Source organism: Salminus brasiliensis, chromosome 7 (genome assembly GCF_030463535.1).
Source record: "Salminus brasiliensis chromosome 7, fSalBra1.hap2, whole genome shotgun sequence".
NCBI classification, from domain to species: domain Eukaryota; kingdom Metazoa; phylum Chordata; class Actinopteri; order Characiformes; family Bryconidae; genus Salminus; species Salminus brasiliensis.
Genome location: NC_132884.1, coordinates 33,657,127 through 33,680,164, shown reverse-complemented (window position 1 = coordinate 33,680,164; position 23,038 = coordinate 33,657,127). Strand labels below are relative to the sequence as shown.

Genomic DNA, 23,038 nt, shown 5'->3' with positions numbered 1-23,038 from the left:
GCTGGATATTCTCTGTACTATGCAGCACCGTGGCATAATGCAGAAGCTCACATGATGGCAACATTAAACAAGGCAATGCATTTTGGGGGTTCAAAGCACAACATGAAAGCGAGACGTAATGGATGGTAGAGGGTGAAAATTTGAATGAGCACAGAGAAAGAGAAGCGTGAGGGAGAGCGAGACAGAAAGATGCAGAAGGAGAGATCAAAATGCCAATGACTCCAGCTGAGATCTCGTGGGATGTTCGTAAATGAAACTCAAGTCAAGAAGATCATATTCATCGCCGTGGGGAGTGAGTGGCACAGGTAATTTGCCTGCTCTACACCAGTCACTCTCCCAGGGAGACAAAAGCATTAGAGTGCTTCTTCTGACGCAAATACGCCGTCCCCTCCTGCTCATGATTTTCTTGTTTATGAGTGTGGCTGTATTTACATCCTTACACTGCATGTGAACAAGTGGGGCAGCGGGGATTAAATGACTTCAACGAAACATAAATTGCTTGGATTAATGCTGAGTGTTGGAGTTAATGCCAGACCTAGCGCCTTTGGTTCAGAATTTGCTCACCTTTAATGACCATTAAGTAGTGTTTTGATCACTAGCCAGACCATTTAACTTCAGCAAAATGAACAAATGGCCTTCATCAAATGCCTATTGGCCCATCATGTCCATCCAATCAGAAAAAGGGCAAAATCTTGCTCCAGTGACTTGAATGAATCATTAATGTGGACTATCGTTACGAGTAGGGATGTGGGACTTGTAGGCCAATGCTGATATCCAGTATTTTTCATGTATCTGTAACACTGCCATCACTACCCAGACACTTGCAGATGTAAAAGACAGGGAGAAAAGCTTAGTAAAAGAATGGTACGTAAGCCAGGCCAGGTCAGCAATGTGAGTTGCAAAAACAGATTCATGGGAAAGGCCAAAGGAAGCACCAAAACAACCCGCAAACAGAGCAAAGGGCAAATCCAAAGAGGAAAGAAACATACAAATACAAAAACAGGGTCAAACCTCCAAAAGACCAAGCAGGAGGAACATGCTCAATATGCTTACAAAAACATCAGCAATTCTTTGCAATGATCAACAAAGGGGTATATTTCCAAAAACCAGACGTGAACACAGGTGTAGGAAATCAGTACTCAGGTGAGGATGAGCGTTAGGCCTGTCATGATCAGGGTTGCAACGCTATAAAATGATCAGTCTCCAACAATATGGAACGGTTTTATCTGTGCTGTGTACATTATTGTTCATTCTTCATTTCTACATTATGTGAACTTAGTGTATATACTGCTATTCCATATTTTAGGTATATTACTCTGTATTATCCCTGTTTTTATATATTACCTTTCAGGTTATTTGGTTTGTTTGCTTTATCCATATGTTTAATACATTCTATCACAGTATACAGTATCACACTGTACAGTATTTCACTATTTGTCCCGTTTTTTTATGTGACTTCTCTATGTGTGTGAGTGGAATTTTGGGTATTGTAGTCCAGAACGTTGACAGAGATGGTCGGGAAGTGTTAAAATATCTCTCAATGTCAATGCATAAGCATTTATAAAATGCAGGAACTACTGTAGTAATATATATATATATATATATATATATATATATATATATATATATATAATTTTTTTTTTTTTTTTTTGTAGTAGTAATAATTAATTAAAAATGCATTTAATTAGCAGTTCTAAATTCCTTACATTGCTCTGGTCCTTAAAGCACTCAATGTAGCTTTTTTACCTTAAAAAACAGCTGAGCACCTATATAATAAATATAGGGAGAATAGCATCTGCGTTGTTTCTACTTTCGGCTCAGCACGCTGCGTAACTTTGGAGAGGTGGGCAAGATAGCGCTAGCGGGAACTGCGTGATGCAGCGTAACCCATATTACTCTACCACATCAGTTCACGTGCTTCTTTTACTTTCTGGGACAGTTCTGTATCTGTATCAATTCTGGCGTCATTTGGGTCCCAAGCCCACTTCTCTTAACCTGTGGACAACGACTGTCCTCATAAGCAATTAACTGCAGATACCCACATGATTCCAATACTATCATGCATCCCTAGTTATGAGTAGTCTACTAGTTATGAGGCATGCAGAGAAAAAGCATATCTCTCCTTCTTTCCTCATCAGGTTGGACTGGTTTTAACCAGCTCACGTGTACAAATACACACACATACACACATACACACATACACACCCACCCACACACACACACACACACACACCCACATGGGCCACAGAGACTTGTCTGGAGAGATTCCAGACATACTTAATGTGTGTTTCTGTGTGTGAGTGAAACCACCAGACAGAAAGTTCACTCTCTACCAGCAGATTGTGACCCTCCCTCTCTCTCTCTCTCTCTCTCTCTCTCTCTCTCTCTCTTTCTTTAATCTCTGGCCCTGACACTATAACTGTCACATGGAATGCTCTGCTGCCAGAGGAGATACCACCTCTGTTCGTCTCAGCGCCTTGCTGTGTGCCAGTTGTTGGCTGCAACATCAGGAGGGCAGGATGTCTTGTTTTTTTTTATTGAGTGCTCAACAGAGTGCTCAACCAAGTGCTCAATAGAGTGCTCAATTCAACTGAAACGCAATGGAATCCAATGCAGAGTTAAAGTCTCAGAGCCGCTTGTTACTGATCATGTATTTAAAAGTTACAAAAATATAAAGATTTATTTAGAATAACATTAAGTTAATATTTAGCCTGAATGGCACAACATCACGTTTCTGACCAACACTGATTCTGCAACCTTGAGAACTGACATGAGTATCAGCTGATATTATGCGGCTCTGATTTTTACATTCAGACACTGCTTACTGTTAAAATGATCTGTTCAAAAATAATTTCCCACGGACCACAGATACAATCCAACAGCTAAGACTTTTGGTTTTCAAATTTTCACATTACAAAAAAAAACAACAGTCAATAGTCATCCCACAAATGTGTCCATAGATACATGCCTAGACTCTTCTCAACCCACTGAAACTATATCTAGATCTAGAATAGATGTTGTACCAAATACAGACCCCCCACACTATGTGCACACGTCAAACAGGCACTCGGACGCCACAGACACAGTCACAGTGTTTGATTTAAATTGTACATATTAGTAAAATGTATTTATGAATAGAAACAACAGAAATTGTGATCTTAATCTAATGTTTATATGATTGATGATTGTGTGCCGTGTGCCTAATGACTAATCGACTTAGTCAACTAAAATCAAAGATGGAAACTAATTTAATAGTTGTTTAGTTAATGATGTCAACACATGTGCTTCTCGCAGTAACTAGGAACAGTTCAGGACGAACAACATTTAACCACAACAGTGTGAAATACAGTTTTACTGCCGCTGTTTTGTTTTTTTTTCATTCCTCAATCTGGACGCAGAGCCGCAGGGAAAACATACAGACAGAGCAGCTGTCTGTCATGTGAACGGAGTGTGTGGATAAACTGTTACCAAGCCACAGGACAACACGGCCAAACATCCACAGCCACATCACTTTGGTGTGTGAGTGAATAGCAGAGTTGTATTAGTGTGAGGCATGGGTGTTGCGTGTGGACGCTAGCTGGGAGTGAAAAGAACCCAGAGATGTTATATATGAGGAGACCAGTCACTGGAAGAAACGTGAATAGGAGTTCTCATAACGCTCGACATGGTGTTTGTTTACGGATACATTCCTGCCCTTTGACAAAAAGAGCTAATCTGCTTAATTGTTATGGACAAAGTCCCACCCTTCAAGAAAAAGAGCTGATTAGCTTACTTGTTTACATCACAAGCACAATAGGGTAGACAATATTGTGGCTCCAGCCAGGCGGTGTCAAAATAAAAGTCACTAATACAAACGTAGCAGTTACATAAAATACTTTCAATCTGAGAGCTAAAATTACTGTCTTTAATTACTTTTTTGCTGATCTGAAAAATAATGGGAAAACTGGTTTAGTTTAGTAAGTTATTGCTCCTACATTGCACATCCTAGCATTAAAATTTTGACAGGAAAAAGATATTGGCATTTTATATTATTAGAAGGAAAGTTTATTAAAATTTTAAATATGTAATTCATCTTTATTGTTTTTACTGTTAGTTAGCAAATACATAAAACAACTTTAAGCTAATTTAAAAGCTGATAGCTACATACATTAAAATAGTTGTTTGTTGCTAACCTAACATTCAAGACTGTGTGACATGAGGTCATAGTTTCCAAATCACTTTGACAAGTTTGCGCAACAATTAAGACCTTGATGTGGTTTGATCAGATTGTGAGAAATGCTAACAGATATCATTTATGGGTAAGATTTAAAATGACTATTACTTTCTAGTGTTTGTTAGCAGAGTTAGATAAGTGGCTCCAGTGCTTAACTAAAGACGTAAAGTTTTAGACATGAAGATGCTTCAACTTATCAAATTTCAGTTAAGATGGCCATAAAAAGGTATCAGTACAAACATGCTAAAACACACTACTACTCTATGAGAAGACAAAAGTAGCTAGCCACTTTATACAGCTAATATTTCAGGTAAATGCCTGAAACAAGGGCAAAGAACTTTTTTTGCTCCTGGGCCCCCGCTACAGTCGGGATATTTAGATCAGGCTTTTGGACACCCCTAAAGGACACCTTTTTTGGACGGGCTGGGGTAGAACATGTGGACTGATGCAGTAGAGTAATATTAATGGACTTTACACAAATATGCAGTTGTTCCTCCTAATCTGAGTGACTTTCAGCTAAATCATGTTACACTGGTGTAGCTGCCATGGAAGGCTGGGATATTTCCTACTATGCTACACCATCCACATTATTTGTGAAACTGTTCTTACATTAACGTTGGGCTACAAATCACATGACCGAATTAATTTGCTGCATGTTATGTTGCACTACAAGCCATTCTGTGATGTTCCAGTCTCAGAACTGTCCAAAAACGTTCTGAAAAAAGTTATTTTCCAAAACTGGATCCAGCGTTTTTTCAGTGGGTATTAGGCTGATACCGATACTGGGTATCTGTAGCATTTACTCAGTGCTGTGTTCATCGTTGTAGAAAGATTGTAATCAGCCTGTCATAATGTGGAGGATGGGATGGGAAGTTGCAGTGGATCTCCGCTTCCTTCCAAATGGCAGTCAACCGTGCTACATGTCTCTAAAGGGACAAAAACATACTCACACTCTCTCCCTCCTCTCTCAGTCTATCTTTCTCAACCAAGTGCACACTCCCAAAAAAAGACAACTTGACAGAGAATTCTGCCAAAACATGACGCTTGAAAAAGCTAAAGACTGTCTCTGATAAATATTTAAACCAGCTTGAAGATCTGGAACTACTGAGTCACGTGAAGGAGAAAAGACATTAGCCTTTGACTGAATTTTCCACCCTGAGTATGTATCAGCCCAAATGCACTTGTGCAGTAACCTTCAGCTAAGCTGGTTAACAGATTGAAAGTAGAGCTATCCACGTCCATTAGCGGTAAAAGATGAACTCATCTATATTTCAGTTTTCACTTCATCACAAACTATAAGCAATTTCTGGTTATTAGAACGTTTTCAGAACGTTTGATTTGTCAGGTTTTCTGGACATTTCTAGAATGTTTTTATTGAACTTTTTGTAACATTCATTTGTTTTTTTCTCACAGTTGACCATGAGCAATTGGTACGAATCACTTAATTGAATTCAAAGCCATGCTGTTTTGCCATCAGTGGCCAGAGTCAGAGAAAGCACAACTAGCCATGCTCTCTCCGGGTGGGTAGATGGCGCTTTCTCCCCTTATCACTCTTGAGCGATACTGGCCAGCACAGGCTCCTGTTAACTAGTGTGGTGGAGCTGGGGACCCGGCAATGTCCTCCAAGTGTGTCGGCTTCCTGTCAGTTTGAAAAGGCCCCCTCCCACCGTGAGCACCATCAGCGCTAGGGAGAGTTACGAATGGGTGGGTAAACTGGCAGTACCATATTTCAAAAAGTAGTGGGAGTTCATTATTAATGAATTAAACTTTTTTTTATTATATGAGTAAAATCATGTCGGAAACTGGGAAATACCATTCGTACCACATATGTTCTGACTGAATGCAGCCCTTGGGGGCGTGATTGAGCAGTTAAGGCTGGGGCGATAAGCGTGGCATAGGAAATCCTGGATGAAATCTCACCGCATTCCCACAGTGCATGTGAAGTGTAAGAGGCCTTTCCTGTGCTTAGCATCTATACCCAGGCCATCAAATCCCATAAGAACATACAGTGTTTGACCCCCATGTGTCTGGTTCTCAGTGCTCGTAACATGTAGCGCTTTACTGTGTCGGCTATGCTATCAGTCTCCGTCTCTGCCTAAGGCAAGAGCCATCCGGATTAGACTATGACAGACAGCTAGAAAGCAATGTCCCCAAGAGGATGTCGGCATCGGTGGTGTGTGTGTGTGTTGGGAGGGGGGGCGTGGTTACATAATGCACAGTAATCCCCAGGCTCTGCGTGTATGTGTGCGTGGACATGTGTGTATGTGTGTCTGAGGGGGAGAGTGTTTGTGTGAGAGGAGAGTCTATGTGTCAAATGTCCACATAGGCTTTTTCCAGCAAGCCTGTCCCTTTAAATCACACTGCGGTTAATGCGCTGTCAGGACAAGCATGATATCTTATTGATTTGCCTGTGATGTACTTACTCTGAGTGAGCTGGAGCACACTGAGGTCTTCCACAGTGTCTGAGGGCTGCTGGTTGTATGAATGTTTAGGGTGCCATATGGCCTAATGCAATATAATATTTACAGACATAGTATAGTATAATAACAAATAAACACACACTCACACATCGAGTTCATGTGAATGTGCACGAAGGGACTGTTTCATCCTGATGCTTCACTGGCATCAAGTCCTCACATACACACACACACATCAACACACTCCTAGCTTGGCATTTGCCAGTGATGGCAACTGTTCAGAGAGCCCAACTGTTGTCCAGCCATGGCGGTGCATAAGTAAGCAGGGCGTTGGGGGAATGAGATGAAATGCCAAAGGGATTGGCCTGGCATTGTGCCTGTTGCTGTGCCAACCATAACAATGAGCAGTGCCATCCTTACACACACACACGAACACACACACACAGCTTCAGTGCTCAATTTTAGTCCGATTCTAATTTGGGAGATTGCATTTTTTGCGGTATGTTCCTCAATTTTTTTAATCTTCTCCTCATGGAAAACAATCCCACACAGGAAGCTATACTGTGAATGATGTGCGCGTGAGCTGGTGGACAGTGGATTCCAGATGCCGGACTCTTTTTTGGGGGTTTTGGAGAGGGTTAATCTCTCTCTGTGATGAGATTATTTCAAACAAATGAGAACGACGAGATGAAAGAGAGACTTTTCCCCCCTCCATCCAGCCACCAGCCTCTCAGCAATCCATAAAACAAACTGTCCCCGCTTCCCCAGTGGCACTTCATCAATTCATCCCTTCCATGGCAGCTTCCTCCATCTAAGGGCTGAACTGTCCTGTTTTTGTCCTCTTCGTCCCTGCGCTGGCCAGCAAATGGAACTGAAGGTCTTTCTCTTCATATAATTCTTTAGCATATTCAGTAATTTAGCATGCGGCTGTGCCCACTAAAGCCCGCCTGCCACTCAGCTTGATTGTCCTGCCTACTTTCAGTCATCAGCAGCCCTCCCCCACACTCCTGCCACTCATTGTGATTCATGCCCTCTATATACTGCCACATAAGCATTCTGACATATTGTCTTATTTCTGTTTCATATAATAGATTCACATTTAATAATAGTGTAAGTTATTTACACTAGTTGGATAAACGTATTGGGACACCCCTCTTAATCACTGAATTCAAGTGTTTAATTCAGTCCCGTTGCCATAGCTGTATAAGGCCAAGCACCTAGCCATGCAGTCTGCCTTCACTCACATTAGTGAAAGAATGGGTGGGTCTAAAGAGCTCACTGAATTCCAGTGTGGTTCTGTAATAGGATGCCACAGATGCAACAACACAGTTTGTGAAATTTCCTCCTTCTGAGATATTCGATGATGAACTGTAAGTGGTATTATTGAAAAATGGAAGCGTTTAGGAACCACAGCAACTCTACAAACTCGCAGATCAAGTAAAGTTACAGAGCAGGGTCACTGAGTGCTGAGGAGCACAGAGCAGAAAGTCGCCAACGCTCTGCTGACTCAATAACTGAGTTCCAGACCTGCTGTTAGAGCTGCGAAGGGGGGCCCACTTCATATTAATGCCTATGGATTTAGAATGGGATGTCATAAAAGCACAGTGTACTGTGTAGGTGTCCCAATACTTTTTTCCAAATAGTGTTTCTTGGCATTTTTACATAATAATCTGCAGTTGTTTCATTTTCAGGAACAATGGACCAATAGGAATGCTCCAAAATGACTTGGTTGGGGGGGGGGGGAGGGTGTATTATTATTGAAAGTTAAGAAAAGTTGCTGATAAATAAATACAGTTCCATTACATTTACTAGAGTTTTGTCCTCTTCGTCCCTGCACTAGCCAGCTAAATGCAACTGAAGGTCTTTCTCCTCATGTATTTCCTTAGCATATGCAGCAATATTGCACACAGTTTGTGCCAACTAATGCCCGCCTGCCACTCAGCTTGATTGTCCTGCCCACTTTCAGTCATCAGCAGCACTCCTCACTTGCCACTCATTATGATTCATGCCCTCTATATTCTGACACATAAGCATCTGCAATCATCTGCAATGACTCGGACAGAACATTCACCACCTCCGGTATCATCCTCTCCTGATGTAATGTTAAACCCTCCAGCTCTTCACACTGATGTACTGAGCCTCAAGTTTCAAACTCAATTATACACAAATATAAGTGTTATAAAAAAATCTTTGAGCGATGCCATAATAAAGAACATGTTCAACATAGCGATGTGTGAGTGTGAAGAATTAATTTCACATTCACATCTCTACTACAAACATGCTTCTTTATAAAACCAAATGTGGTCCTTCTATGCCATTGCTCAAAGAATCTTTTCTAGCACCTCTATATATAGCGTATAGTGTATAGCGGGGCTGTTCAACCCTGGTCCTGGAGATCTACCACCCTGCAGAGTTTAGCTCCACCCTGAATCTAACACACCTGATCCAGATAGTGAAGGCCTTTAGGAGCAAATGAACATTAGAGTCAGCTGTGTTGGATCTGAACTCTTCAGGGTAGTAGATCTTAAGGACCAGGATTGAGCAGACCTGGTATATAGGATGTATTCCACTTGGAAAAGCATGCATGCTATGCATAAAACATGCATACTAGCATGTGTATAAATGTGCAGTTTGCCTTAATGCTCATGAAAAAAATGCTAAATGCTTTAATGGAAAACTCTCCAAGCATGATAGTTCTTCACCAAAAGCAAGTGGAGGTATTACATGATTAGTTACAGTTCAGATGTGCTGCCAGTGCAGATCACAACCGCATCAGAGCACATTTTGTGTTGTGTCTTCTCATTGTACATACATCTGGCCCTCAGTCTATCCCAACATGAAATCCAGTGGATGCTTCGGTGGCAGCTGGCTACTGTCCCAGCAGCATAATATGAAGGTTTTCATACTTTCATACATCACCTCCATGCTATAAAAGGACATAATCCGTCTGGTCCTGTCCATCATTTGGTTTTAAGCTGGTGGTTAAGAGCAGGGTAATTCAAATGGCCTCCTCTCATGAAGCATGTCATTTAGAGGTGACGCTCTCTAATCTCCAAGCCCATAAACACAGCTGCTGGGACAGGTGCGTGAGTTAGATAATAGTGGATACTAATATCAATATCGTTGAGTACTGTGATTTTTTTATTTCCAGTGTTATAATACTTTAACAGGGCATGATTAGAAGGTCATGTCTCATCAAATGTAATAAATCTTGTTCTCAGAACGAGTTTAGTTGTAGCTGGTGCTAATACAAACTTCACTTCTGCATATAAAGAAACTAATGTATTGCAAATATATCAGATTTGTTTTTGCCTTTTTACTTAATTTGATGTGAATCTGGCAGTTGTTCCTTACATTGTGTCCAAATTTCATAATAAACACACCATTAGAATGAACCATCCAAAATGACTGGGAATACATTCTTTTAACATTGACTTCCATTAATGGTTAGGAAGGTTTTCTCCTTCTCCTGTAAAGTTTTTGTCTGACAGCTACAACATGTAAACATGTTCCAGATACATTCACTACAGTTCTGATTATGCTGCATTAATTCAGCCTGCATTTTATGGTAGATATAGTCCTCCAAGTCTAACAAAGACAGGTACAAATACAGGTGGTATATATTGTTATCATTAGCATCACACACGTTGTTATTGTGATCAATTATATGCTTTTCTGAGCATATTGTGGATATCGTCAGTACTTAAAGCGGCATTATGTAAGGATTGGTATTTCTTCCTCCTGGGCTCCGCCTATAATCATAAAGTGGAATTTGTGCTTTTACAAGCTAAGACATACAAAGTTACATAGTGCAGTTTCTGGCAGGCTTAACCCAGAGTAGCAACAATAGAGACACTTTTCTCCCTATTACAGTCAGTTGTATAAGGTAAAAATTCTACATAATGCTGCTTTAATGAACACTGACCAAGTGCATACTTTATTATTTATTTTATTAAAAAATTATTTAGCTGGATGTAAAACAGCGAATGTTGACATCATCATAAAAACCATTGTACATTTTCTTCTTAATCTGTCACCACTAGTGCATTCTGACATCATATAACAATATTATCATAGTTTTCAGTTATTGTAATAATGTGTTTAAGTAACATCCACCGTCCACCCCTAACTACAGATCTCACTATGTGGTCACCAGCCAGGATTCCGGACACAGATTAAGCCTAGTTCTAGCCTAAAAAAGGATTTTCAATGCTGAATCACTATGTATTTAATCCAAGATTAGGCTTAATCTGTGCGAGAAGCAAGCCCCTAGTGTTTCAGACCACAGCCAGTTTAAAAGTGGGAAATGTCAATCACAGAACCATCTAACAGACTTTCCACAGCCTCAGCTGCTACAGAACACCTTCATTTTGAAATCTAGATCCAGGAAAATGACTTTTCAGCCTGACTTATCTGGAATATTCACACAGTTTCACTTATCCCACTGCGATAATCAAACTCAGTCAACCACTCAATCCTACTGATACAGCATTATCTAAACGCAATTTTGGAATGCATTTCAGTGCACAGGCCCTCCCTAATGACATCAATACAAATGTAATGCAAGTGTCATATTCGCTTAGCATCGGACTCTCAACTTGACAAGGCAGCCACCATGCTGTCAGAATGACTGGTTAGCAGGCAACTGACTCACAAAGATGGAATGTTAGCATCTGAGGAGAACTTGTATGATGTTTCTCTCCATATAGATAAGAAGGATGTTGAGATGTTTGCAGCTATACAGGTCCATCTCATGGCCTGCTCTTAGGGTTGGCTAGGACATGTTGGCTAAATACGCCCGAAATGATCTTAAAGAAAGGCTGAACAATTTGAAGAACATATCTAATCGCCACTTTTCTGATTAGTATTGCAACTGTGAAATGAACTGTGATTTTCTTCCTATGAATTAAAGGGGACTTCCTCCAGTTGTTTAAAAACTCTGCAGGATTCAATCTTGGATGATGGAAAATACTGGTCTATTTCAATAAAAAAAGGATTATTTGTAGGACTGTTTGCCTTACAATGCCCAGCATGTACCTCTTTGCCATGATACTCTTTTTAAAACATTTTTGTGACGTTGCTTTAGAGCCATTGATGCTGTAGAATGCATTTATTAAGAATTTTAGATAGTTTCTTGATGTATAGATAATTGGTATGTGACATTTGTTGAGGTGAAAGCGCTCAGATGCAGTTTTACAACCCTATGTCAGAACAAACTACACTGAATAACTAGCTCTGTGTTATTATCTCCCCACTCTAAACTTACCTATTCCTATAATATGAATACAATCTGAATAAAAGAAAAATAGACTTTTTATGCAGTCTGAACAGTGGGTTCTGAAGGAAGAGTAAACACTGCTATCTAGTAGCCGGCATTTAAAAACAACACAAAATGAACCACTGTCTGACACCAAACTTTTGGAAATTTTTTTTTGAGAATCGATAAAGTATTGCAAAACATATCGTGATACCTCAATATATTTTCTTACACCCCTAATGACCAGCTACTATAACTGTAGCAAGACACATCCTAAACACAAATGATAATTCTTCATAATGCAGTCAAATTCTTTCAGCCACTGCCTATTCATTGAATGAACACGATCTTATTAGAAGACTGCCAGACAATTAGACCTAAACGAACGTGATAAAGAACATCTTTAAATCATTTGACTTGAACCAGCCCTGACAAGTCAAGGGAAACATTCAATTCATTCCTCCTTACTGAATCAATGCCTTTGCCTCTACACAGATACGGAAGAGTAGAGCAAACCCCTCAGTCTCACCTCTCTTTAACATGCCCTAATAATCCTCCTAGCCCTCACAGCGCTCTAAACTCTCATATTCTGTATATGGACCGATTTAATTTACCTTACATGAAAGGCTATGAAGGAATTTTATTCATGGCACTGCATGTTTTAATCAAAGGTTTGTTGTTTGGAAAGTGCTGCTCACCCTTACCAAGGAAGCCTCTGGCTGCCTTTCCATATCAAAGAGTGAAAGTTGGTGCTGAGACTGCAACCCCTGTTTCCCTCCTTATTAAGAAGATGTAACAATAACAATATACTGGAGAGCTTCATGCCAAGAATCCTCCAGACTACACAGCCCAATAGATACTCACTCTGAGATTTGTATTTCGCGTCTGTGCTCAGATAGAATATTCCAACAGCCTTCAAGCCACTGCAGTCAAACAATGCCAGACGAAAGAAGGTTGAATGAGCACTTTCTTTATTGATAGCATTATTCTTTCACTACAAAACTTTCTGATCCAATCGTCCTTCCACAACTATGGTAACATATGCTGCAATATATCAATACAGGACCCATAGTTACATGAATCATGCTCCAGTCCTATTATGCTACTTATATGTACAATATACGGATAGACAAAATCATTTTAGATCATTGTGATTTTAAAAAATCCCTACCTTGAAACATTTAGAAGACAGACAGACAAACAACCTTCAAAACAGGCTTTAGCAGTTCATTTTTAGGGAATGCCTTTATCCAGAACAGCTTACACAGGCTTGTAAGCAAGCTGTGCAGACATCATTTTCCTAAATGGATACATTGTTAAATCCGCTACTTTGCATTGCTTAAAAAGGACAATTCATAAACATTACAAGATGAAACCTGCAGGGTAGAGCTCCAGAAGGAGGTTTCTGACCACAGAAGCAGTATACTTGCTTGACTGAAATGCAATTACAGTCAATTACACCACTTAATCAGCACATAGAATCATGTGAATAAATTAGGACATCCCATGAAAATGTTATTTATATATATATATTTAAACACATGCACATTTGGTCTTCAGTTGAACAATATTGAGATGTTAAATAACTAAACACATAAAACTGAAAATAATATCTGCTTCTTTACCAAGTGTAATATGTGATTAATATAAATGCAGGAAAAATGAAGGACACCCAACAATAGTTGTTATTGTCCTATTATCCTATAACCATCCACCAGAATTCTTTCAGCTGTGTGATGTTAGATGGGTTTCTTGCATGCAAATCACCCCACAGCATCTCCATAGGATTATGCTCTGGGCTTTAGCTTGGTCACTCCAGAGCTCTCCATTGTTTTTTATTTTGTCTTTTCTTGGTGTATTTACTGCAATGTTTTGGGTCACTGTCATGTTGCATGGTCCACCCTTGCTTCGGCTTCAGTTTATGGACAGATACAATAAAGAATTCATAGTGGATTCCACAATGGAGAGCGTGCCAGGCATTTCCATCTCCATACTTTACAATTGGTACATGGCTCTTGTTTTCGAATGTTGATGCACCTATTTCTGATTTTAGGCATCTTAATTAGTAATTAATGTGGGGGTGTTCTGACCTTTTCCTCACAAGAAAAAAATCCATTCATTACTTTTTTTTTAAATATTTTAGAAATACATTTTATTTCAGTTATAATACCCATATCGGCCAATGTTGTTTAAAGGAAGATAAAATTTCCATGTGTTTAAATATATTAAAAAGACAAAGCTGTTCATGGTGTGTCCGAATTTTTTCACGTGACTGTACAAACACTCAAGAGTGCAAATGAAACAAAGTGCTTATCTCTGCACTCACATTCTCAAAGCAAATTAGACAAACTCAATGGCAGCTGGCACAAAGTACACTTGAAGAGCATGAAGACAGAACTGAAAACTCTCACTCTTTGCCCCCAACAGAGAAGGAAGTGCCAACTTCACCTTAGAGCAGTTGATCTACTCGAATACGCCCCTCAGTCCTGCTGAGCCGCTCAGGAAAGCTTGACTCGACAGTGAAGAGCTAGCTGATCTGAGCCTTTTTCTGTAATCTGAATATATGAGTAATGTCTTGGAGTAACGCAAGGATGTGGAACTGGCTGTTAAATCATTAAACTGGAGCAGCAGCAGTGTACGCCAAGGGCTGCAATTAAGGAGCGATTTTTTAATAGAGACCTCCACCCCCACGACTGCCCACCTTGGAAACCTTCTTCACTCGATCACTAGAGAGATATCCTACCCTTTTTCCAATGAATAACTACCCAGATAGCAGCGTTCATTTTCATATTTTCATCTTTTCTGAGATGTGGCCTGCAGCTGCGTCCCTCTATGAGGTATAGGCTGCAGAGTATATGTGTGTGTGTGTGTATTGCTGCTGTCATGCAAAAGGCTTGTATCTCCATGTTTTTTACTTTTTGACTTGATCTGAATCTGGCAGCTGTCCTTTACATTGTGTCATTGTGTTTTTTCCTTCTCCTGTAAAGTTACCATTTTGGAGGTACAAGGTCTTTGCCTGATAGCAATGATATGTTCAGGCTATGTTCTGATGAGTTGGATTAGATCTAGCTTGCATGATTTAAGGCCTGCTTTGATAGTCTGACTGGTGAGAGGCAAACCAGTCCCAGTTATGTTTATTTTGTAACATCTCGCATTTCTGACGCAATGGAGGCAAGATCTAAGGCAGCTGCAGATGCAGCGTGTGTAGCAATAAATAAATCCAGCCGCAGCCAATTCAGCCTGCGTCTCTTTTCAAGGCTACAAAGGATGCAACAGATAGCAGGAAAACATGAAGCAGTTAGTGGAGGCATTGCTTGAGTATTGTTTGTGCCCATGGTGTGGACTGCTACATCATTGCCCGTTAAAAGCCGATCCTCCTGACTCTCTCTTTCTGCCTGTGTGTGTGTAGGCATCCCACTCACCGCATCTATTATTTATGCACGCTGAATTACGCATGAGGCCGAGGCACGGGCAACACGCGCTCGCGAGGAGCCCCCCTGCCCAAAACGTACATATCCAACAACTGCGGCTTCAGTGTGGGATCCTAGCCTCTGAGGAGACAGACAGAAGTTCACAGGCAGTTTAAAACTGCTCTCTGTGTGCAGATGCGAGATGGTGTAGGACAGGCAGGACTTGCAGCCCAGCATCAACGTGGGGCTGCTCTCAGAACTGCACAACACACATACAGCCCTGGGACGTGGGTCACAGCTGCTGCTGATAGAACCTTTCACACTCCCGGGTGCTCTGTTATTCAACGCTTGTCTAAAGCCCAGTTAAAGGGAAACTCTGGCCAAAATGAAAGATGTTATCGTCTGTACATCTGTTGTAAAAGTGCCCAATCACCTTCTACACTGAGACACAACAGTGCCTGCAGTATAATCTAGAAAATAATCTGTGTTTTTGACAAAGTAAAAGGTTTTCTTGTTAAATGATTGGTGGCTAGGCTAGACATTCTGAGTATTATGTGAGAGAACGCCATGAAACCATGATAACAATATAAAATTGTGAATACTAGAAGTAAATAGTCACCAAGGCTGTGCAGGCTAGTACTCTCCTACAACATCCAACTCCTTTTCGTGAGCAAACACGTTATGCAGGCATATGGATACTTGATTACATTTGCAATTAAAAGTTATTCATAAGTAGAAACAACAGAAATTGTGAATGTAATCTGGATGCCTGTGTAACATGCATGCACACTACAAGGCAGTCTGAAGTCAGCACAACATCTGTTGCCTAAAATGGCTGAGATTTAGTTCATTTTTCTATTGTCAGTCATGCTGTGCCCCTGGATTTGGAGAACTGGATTCAAAATTTGGATACAAAACATGTCTTGGCAGACCAACTACATCTAGAGTAGAAAATTGTGTTAATACGATTTTTGACTCAATAGCTCAGAATATGAGGTGCCATTTATTGAGTATTTTATGTTCCTTTTTTGTACAATGAATAAATAGTCAGTATGTGACTTTAGTTAAGGTGAAAAAAGGCTCAGATGCAGTTTTACAACACTGTTAATTTGTTAATTTGCCTTAGAATTGAATAGACAGATTTTCCTTTTACGAAGGGTTTAAAGTCTCCCTGACAGACTATAGTAGTATGCACATAGCATAGAATAGCCCAGAACTGTATTTTTGTAATATAAATATCTAAATATAGATATTAATCATGTATATTTAAATCATTTACAGAATAGTGTTACTGTCCTCTCTGTGTCCTCACAGTGAGGTGTGCGGTTATCTAGCTGAAAGAGATACAACCACTGAAGAAAGTGTAGTTAGCTAGTCAGCTAGGTTAGCTTTTAGCCATACACCTGCTCGCTTCCCCAGCTTCTCCACAGCACGCAGCGCTCAACCCGTGTTGGGATTTTGGAGTAGGCCCATTTTCCAGCTCTGTTTTGTTAATGTCAGATTTTCTTTTTAATAAAGAGACAACAGTGCTCGAGCTTCACGTAATGTCAGGACCATCAACCGAATTTTCATTATTCAACTATGTAAATACAGTTTTGCATTTTAGGGCCCCTTTAATGCAGGGATATGCTAATAATATTGCTGACAACTGACAACATTTTAGAAACGAAACCTGCAATTACAGCAATAGAATTGCTGACGTTGATGTTTATGCTTACATTTAGCATCATTACTTGACTGATTTAAATGATCTGCTTTTTTCTTCGCAAGCTGCAGCTGGCAGTACGCTACAAACTGCTGAAGTTGCCAGTCATTCTCACCTCCAGCCCATGCTGTCCCTGTTTCCGCAACTATAATCTTCCCCATCTGCAGCATCTTCCTTTTTTGCCAGTTTGTTGCACAGAGCGCACGCATCAGACTGCCACAGCAATTTACTGCTGCTCTGTTCCTGAAACTTACAGAGCTTAAGTAACAAAGTCCAGTGAACTTTCAAACTCTTGTTCCTGTCAATTAGAAACACTTAAGATGAGGTACTGCTAAAGAAATTGGTGACCTTTCTATTAATATAACTGGCTTTTGTTCCTAGTAATAGTTTCCACTCTCCATAGCAACATTCCATTTATCATTTCCATGGAAATAACACCCTTCTTGCAGCATTCCATGGCAACAGCCATACGACTTTTCCACCAACAGTTCTTTTCTATGTCTCCATAGTAACAAGTCTCTTTTCCACCATCAAAAACGTACACCTCTCGCTGGGCCGAAGGCGAGCCCTATGGTTAACTGGAGCAGGTCCGACATGCTCCACATGTACCAAACTGCACTGGCAGGAGCAGCAGGTCAGGAAAAGAACTGTAGCAACACAAAGCAGCCCCTAATTATAAAGCTAGCATACGGCACAAAGTAATGTCAGTGATGGATACAGACTTGTGCGTGTTCACAGTAAAAAAAAAAACTGCAATGCTTAATTAACCCTTACAGTACTGAATTTACACCTCGTTCAAGTATTCAGATGAACACTAAGAGTTAATTAAACACTGGGGACGGTGTGTAGCTGTGTAGATAGAAATAGCTGCCTCCGAGTCTCCTGTGTGCCTGTGTCTGTGCAGCTGAGCAGTGGACTCTGTTCAGCTCTCCTGGAGCAGAGTAGTGATTCGCAGTCCCACTCCGTGGGGACTCCATGCACATGTGCCTTACCTGCTCCAGCACACCTGATTCAACTCATTGGGCAAGCCTCTTCATGTGCTGACTCAGCTGTGGCAGAGCTGGGAGGAATACAGAGGTGCGCAGCCAATGGGGTCCCCGAGGCTGAGGGCGAGAACCACTGGAGTGGAGATTCCAGTGATATATTACCTAGCTTACAAGTCACTGCAAGGAGGGGAAGGAAAGCCCTCCTTTTCGATCAGAGCCACACCTGCAGGCACAGCTGGTGTTTAAATAGGCCTCCCAAACCGGTCCACATTGCGCTGTCGTGCTGAAACTGTGGCATATACACATCTAAGTGGGCAATATGACAATACTTCACTTGAACTAGTTTATCATGATAATGCCTGTAATACTTAGACATATTAACAATATGCATGTGTTATTACAAAGCGGTGAGGTTGGTGTAGTGTAGGCCTAGGATCTGATCCACAGACCCTGTTCAATACTAAAATTCTAATGACCGGGTTTAAAGGCCTGGGGTCACTTATGAACTGTAGCTATGCTTAACTTTTTAGCTCGGGAAAACAAGCCTTTTCAGAGATCTTATCCAAGAGCTCTTCTCTTAGATAATGCAGGTATCTCTAAAAAACAAACTACAAGCTTTCTAACTCTATTCTGTAACAAAAGAGTGACAATCAGATGTGTCTGACTTTGGTATTGGACCCCTGTGTGAGTTATCGATTGCATCCCACCATGAATATAAATATCAAGCCTTTGACAGTCTTACAATGACTTTAAAGGGGCACAATTATTCAGAATTTCTGAAAATCGTTGAAAAATAAAGTCATTCAAAGTGGCCTGGTATGAAAATAAATTTTTATTTTTTTACAGCAATGGTGGTGGAGACTGGGGGTATTTCAAACAACAGAATTTCTCAGTTTAGTCAGTTTAATCAGTTAACCACAGCCCACATTCCTATAAGAGATGAGCTGAAGAACATCCTCAACATTGGGCACAGGTTTCTGCTAAACTAAGGAATCCTGCTTTGTGAAATACCTTCTGAGGGCTGTGTTGTTAACATTGCATCTATCCAGTAATACTAGCACACTAGCACACCTGTTTATATATATATATATATATATATATATATATATATATATATATATATATATGGAAAATGCTATTCTGTTGTCATAGATGCTATTCTGTTGTCATACTAACACCCATAACATATCCAAGCTCAGGGAGTCTTGCATTCAGCACCCCTGGAGTTAAGGGCATTGCTCAAGGGCCCCAACCAAGGGTCTCGAACCCACAACCCTGTAATGAAAACCCCAGTGCTTTAACCACATAAGCAATACGTGCCACCAGAACAGCCCTGCCACCTTCCCAAAGGGGTTAGCCCACTCAAACCACCCCCCACCCCCCACCCCCCCTCACCTGGTTTGACCGTCTTAATGCGAATGGGCTCCCTGAAGTGCCGGATGACCGCGTGCGTGTCTCGGTTGGTGAGTCCGCTCACGGGCGTGCCGTTCACCTCCAGCAAAACGTCGCCGTAGTACGGAAGCCTCCCGGCATGGCACACGAGAACATCCAGGTTCATCTGGCCGAGGAAGGGAAACTCTCCATGCTCGGCGCCTCCCAGGATCTCCACCACCGAGCCGAACTCCCCCACGCCTCCCCACGACACCGCGCACTCCTGCACTTTGGTGGACCAGTGCTTCTTCCTCTTCAGCGTTTTGGACATGGTTCAGGTCTGGGTCGAGTCTCAGATGACGGGTCTTTCAGAAGGTAATGGAGTCCGAGAGCTGCTTAGCCTAGCGGCTGTGGACAGAAGAGGTTAGTTTGGAGGACGTGAACGCCATCGAGCAGCAGCTCCTCACCTCATCTCTCCTCGCGTCTCCTCGCGTCTCCTCGCGTCTCTGCTCGCTGCTCTTCCCCTCACACGGAGCCAGCGACGGACCACATTTACAGATAAGTCCGAAACGACGAAGGAAAGCGACTCAAACCTGGCAGTTCTGACTTCTGCGTCCCGTTCAGTCAGCCAGACTCCCAGCCCAGATCATATGCTGCCTGAGGAATGTGCTATGGTTAAATATGGCCACTGTTTACTTACATTTTCCAAGTTCACAACAGCAGCAGCGGCGGCGGCACGCACGAGAAAAACAGGTTTCCTCAGCCCGTCCGCGAGCTAGAAAGCATCAAGTAGCCTAGCGAATACACCGAGTGCGCGCGCGCGTGTATATATGTGTGTGTGTGTGTCAATAACTGACAGTCATTCATTAATTCAATCAATCAATCAATCAATCAATCACCTCCATCCAAATCTCAAATCCCAAATAATTAAAAACACGAGCTCGTGCGATAAACGGTGAGCAGTCCAGCCGTGCTCAGCTCCGTGTTTACCTCCGGAGACATCCGCGCGCATCGGCGAGCTCAGACTGCGAGCGCACGCGCTCCACTTCGCGCCCGGCCGCCGTCACTCTCCAGCCAAAACAACGCGGACGGACCGACAGAGCAGCGGAGAGGACCGTCCGGTGTATTATCCTCCAACTCAGCGCCGCCGCGTCCAGCGCTCTCCCCCTCTCTCTCTCTCTCTCTCTCTCTCTCTCTCGAGATCAGAGCGCCGCCGTCTCGCGCACCACCGAGCCGCTCTATCGACCGTGCAGGCGAGGCGCGCGCGTGGGAAGCAGCCAATGAGAGCCGGGGACGCGCAGGCAATTAACTAATTATGTAAAACAACGTCACTTCTGCGGGATATTGGGGGAATTCAGCGCAGAGTGGATGTGGAAAGAGTGGAAAGGCTGTGTGCTTTTATTCTGAAATTATGTAAAATAATTTTCGTATTAACTATTAATTAATTAAATATTTCGGTCTATTTTTGTTTATTGTTGAAAAAAAAAAAAAAAAAACTCTTCTGCCTTGTGATTGGTTTGAGGGGTCACGTGATGTATGTATGTAGTAAGTATGTAGCCAGCTAGTGTAGATAAAAGTGTTAAAGCGAATAAAGAAGCTGGTGAGCTTGCAGTTGCCATAGCAACGCTTCATCACTTCCTGTTAGTATGAGACGGGTTAGTAGGTTCATATCTTGTGCACCAACCTGCCAAACTCGCACTCAAGATATCAAGATTAATATATAGTGTAAATCTATATATATGTGTATGGTGTAGTCACCCGGGAAGAAGCCTTCAACAAGCCGCAGCAAATGAACATGGCTGCTGGATGATTTTCCAGCTTCGCTCTGCTGGCTAGCTGCCTTTTGCAGTTGGAGTGATCCAAGCACCTCATATCGAACCCCACCCTTACAACAGGAGCCAGGGGCCATGATGTCTAAACACAGATCAATGTGCAGACACGGTGTTTCTTCTACTGATGTTCTACAACACAAACAGCCGATATGACTAGCTGTTGAACCCTGACCTCTCTTATGTTGATTATGGTACACTAGTAGGAAAGAGGTCGCTAATAGTGGATCTCTATAATATCATAAACAGCAGTGCCTCATCAACATTTTCTGTAATGTTAATAACTTTCTGTGATGCAGATTTTTGCGACATTAGACTCTTCCGACATCCGGTTCCTATCACCGCAGCTGTGAAGAGCGTAATCTGTAGGACATTTCTCTAGAAGACGGCATTTCTCATCAAACCTCTCTGAAGGACTGTGTTTACATCATGAAGGGGTATTTATGCAGCAGTTTTGAAAATGCAGTGGATTTCCCCTTTAACATGCTATAGAAGGTGGTTCTATTATAGCCTCCACGTTTTAATACATGTTTATACACCTTTATTATTTGTTATTATATTGATATGCATACAGTTCTATTAAAAACAATCAAATACACCAAAAAAGAAGATGAGAAAAAGCCCTGTCTCAAAATGAAGACCAGGCCTAGCTAGATGTTTTGAGGGGTTTCATTTGCTTAGGATCAATGCAGTACAGCCTCTGCATGGATCCTACGCAGGATTAATAGTGAATAAATCTATTGGGTAGTTCAAATCACCACCTTTCTGCTCCTGTGGAGAAAAATCAAGAACCTAAGTGCCAATATAGAGCACATCACGTGTCCCTTCAAACCAATATAAATCTCACAACAGCTCCATCTTATGGTCTGAGGCTGTACGTGCTGCTATTTTTCTTACAACAGACCACAGATCCTCCAACTCACAGTGATTTAATGAAGCACTCCACTGGCACTCAAACCTCTGCTGATTTCATATAGTGCTTTGTAAATTAGTTTAATCTGCTGCTTAATTAAAGACATGTAAGGACAAGCTGAATTTAAAGCTTTCGCATGGCATGTCTGTGGTTTCATTCAGCAGCCAATGGACACGTTTCCCCCCCCGAGTCAGGGAGACGCTAGAATTCTTTGCATGTTTTAACTGCAGAAAAGCAAGACCAAGCATAGATCCACCCCCCCCCCCCCCCCCCCCCCCCCCCAGTCTTCACACATTCATGACTAAAATAACCCGAGAGTGGCATCCGCTCACACGTACGGTGTGTAAATACAATCTGGGTTATCTGAGGAAACAAGCAAGGTGGCTGAGTTCTTGTAAAGGCCTTGTAGACTTTTAACCCTTTCACAGGGGGACTAGCAGTGGCTGGTACCTAATTACTATGTTCCCACCTGGGGGCTTTGGACACCTGTAGTCTGTGTAAGATAACGTCAACTTGCTGGACATTGCCAGGCTGCCCTGCTCATTTAAGCTCAGTGTGTTTTAAAGCATCACTATGGAAAGTAGGCATTTCTTGCTCATGTGCTCCCCCTACAGTCAGAAAGTGTAGTTTGCACTTTGAGACACTACTAAAGGACATTTAGCTGATACTCTTATCCAGAGCAGAGGTGGGTCAATGTAGTGTTAGGAATCTTACCCAAGGACTCTTATTGGTGTAGCACAGCAAAGTCATCTTTACTGTCATGGCTTACTGGCAGGTGGTGGTAATAAATAATAAATAAAATGCACCACACCAACCACAAATAATGGCATGCATTTCTGGAGGAGCTGAGAGTATGCAGCGGTATGCAGTTCTTAGCGTTATCCTGCCCGCTTCACCAAAGTCACATAGTGCAGTTGGCAGCGTAGAAAGCCCGGAG

The 23,038-nt window shown here is 41.7% G+C and overlaps 1 protein-coding gene across 3 annotated transcripts in view; it reads right to left on the bottom strand.

Moving 5' to 3' along the window:
• magi3b (membrane associated guanylate kinase, WW and PDZ domain containing 3b) overlaps nucleotides 1-20,565 on the bottom strand; it is a 148,951-nt gene extending 128,386 nt beyond the window's left edge. The window contains exons 1-2 of one of the 3 annotated variants that reach the window (XM_072684698.1): nucleotides 20,350-20,563; nucleotides 19,384-20,016 (exon numbers count right to left, since the gene is read on the bottom strand). In XM_072684698.1, coding sequence (XP_072540799.1) covers nucleotides 19,384-19,690 — 307 coding nt within the window. In that variant the 5' untranslated portion in view covers nucleotides 19,691-20,016; nucleotides 20,350-20,563. Of the gene's footprint in view, nucleotides 1-19,383 lie in introns of all 3 variants that reach the window. The other 2 variants (XM_072684700.1, XM_072684699.1) reach the window with 2 other exon arrangements.
• Nucleotides 20,566-23,038: the final 2,473 nt, after the last annotated feature.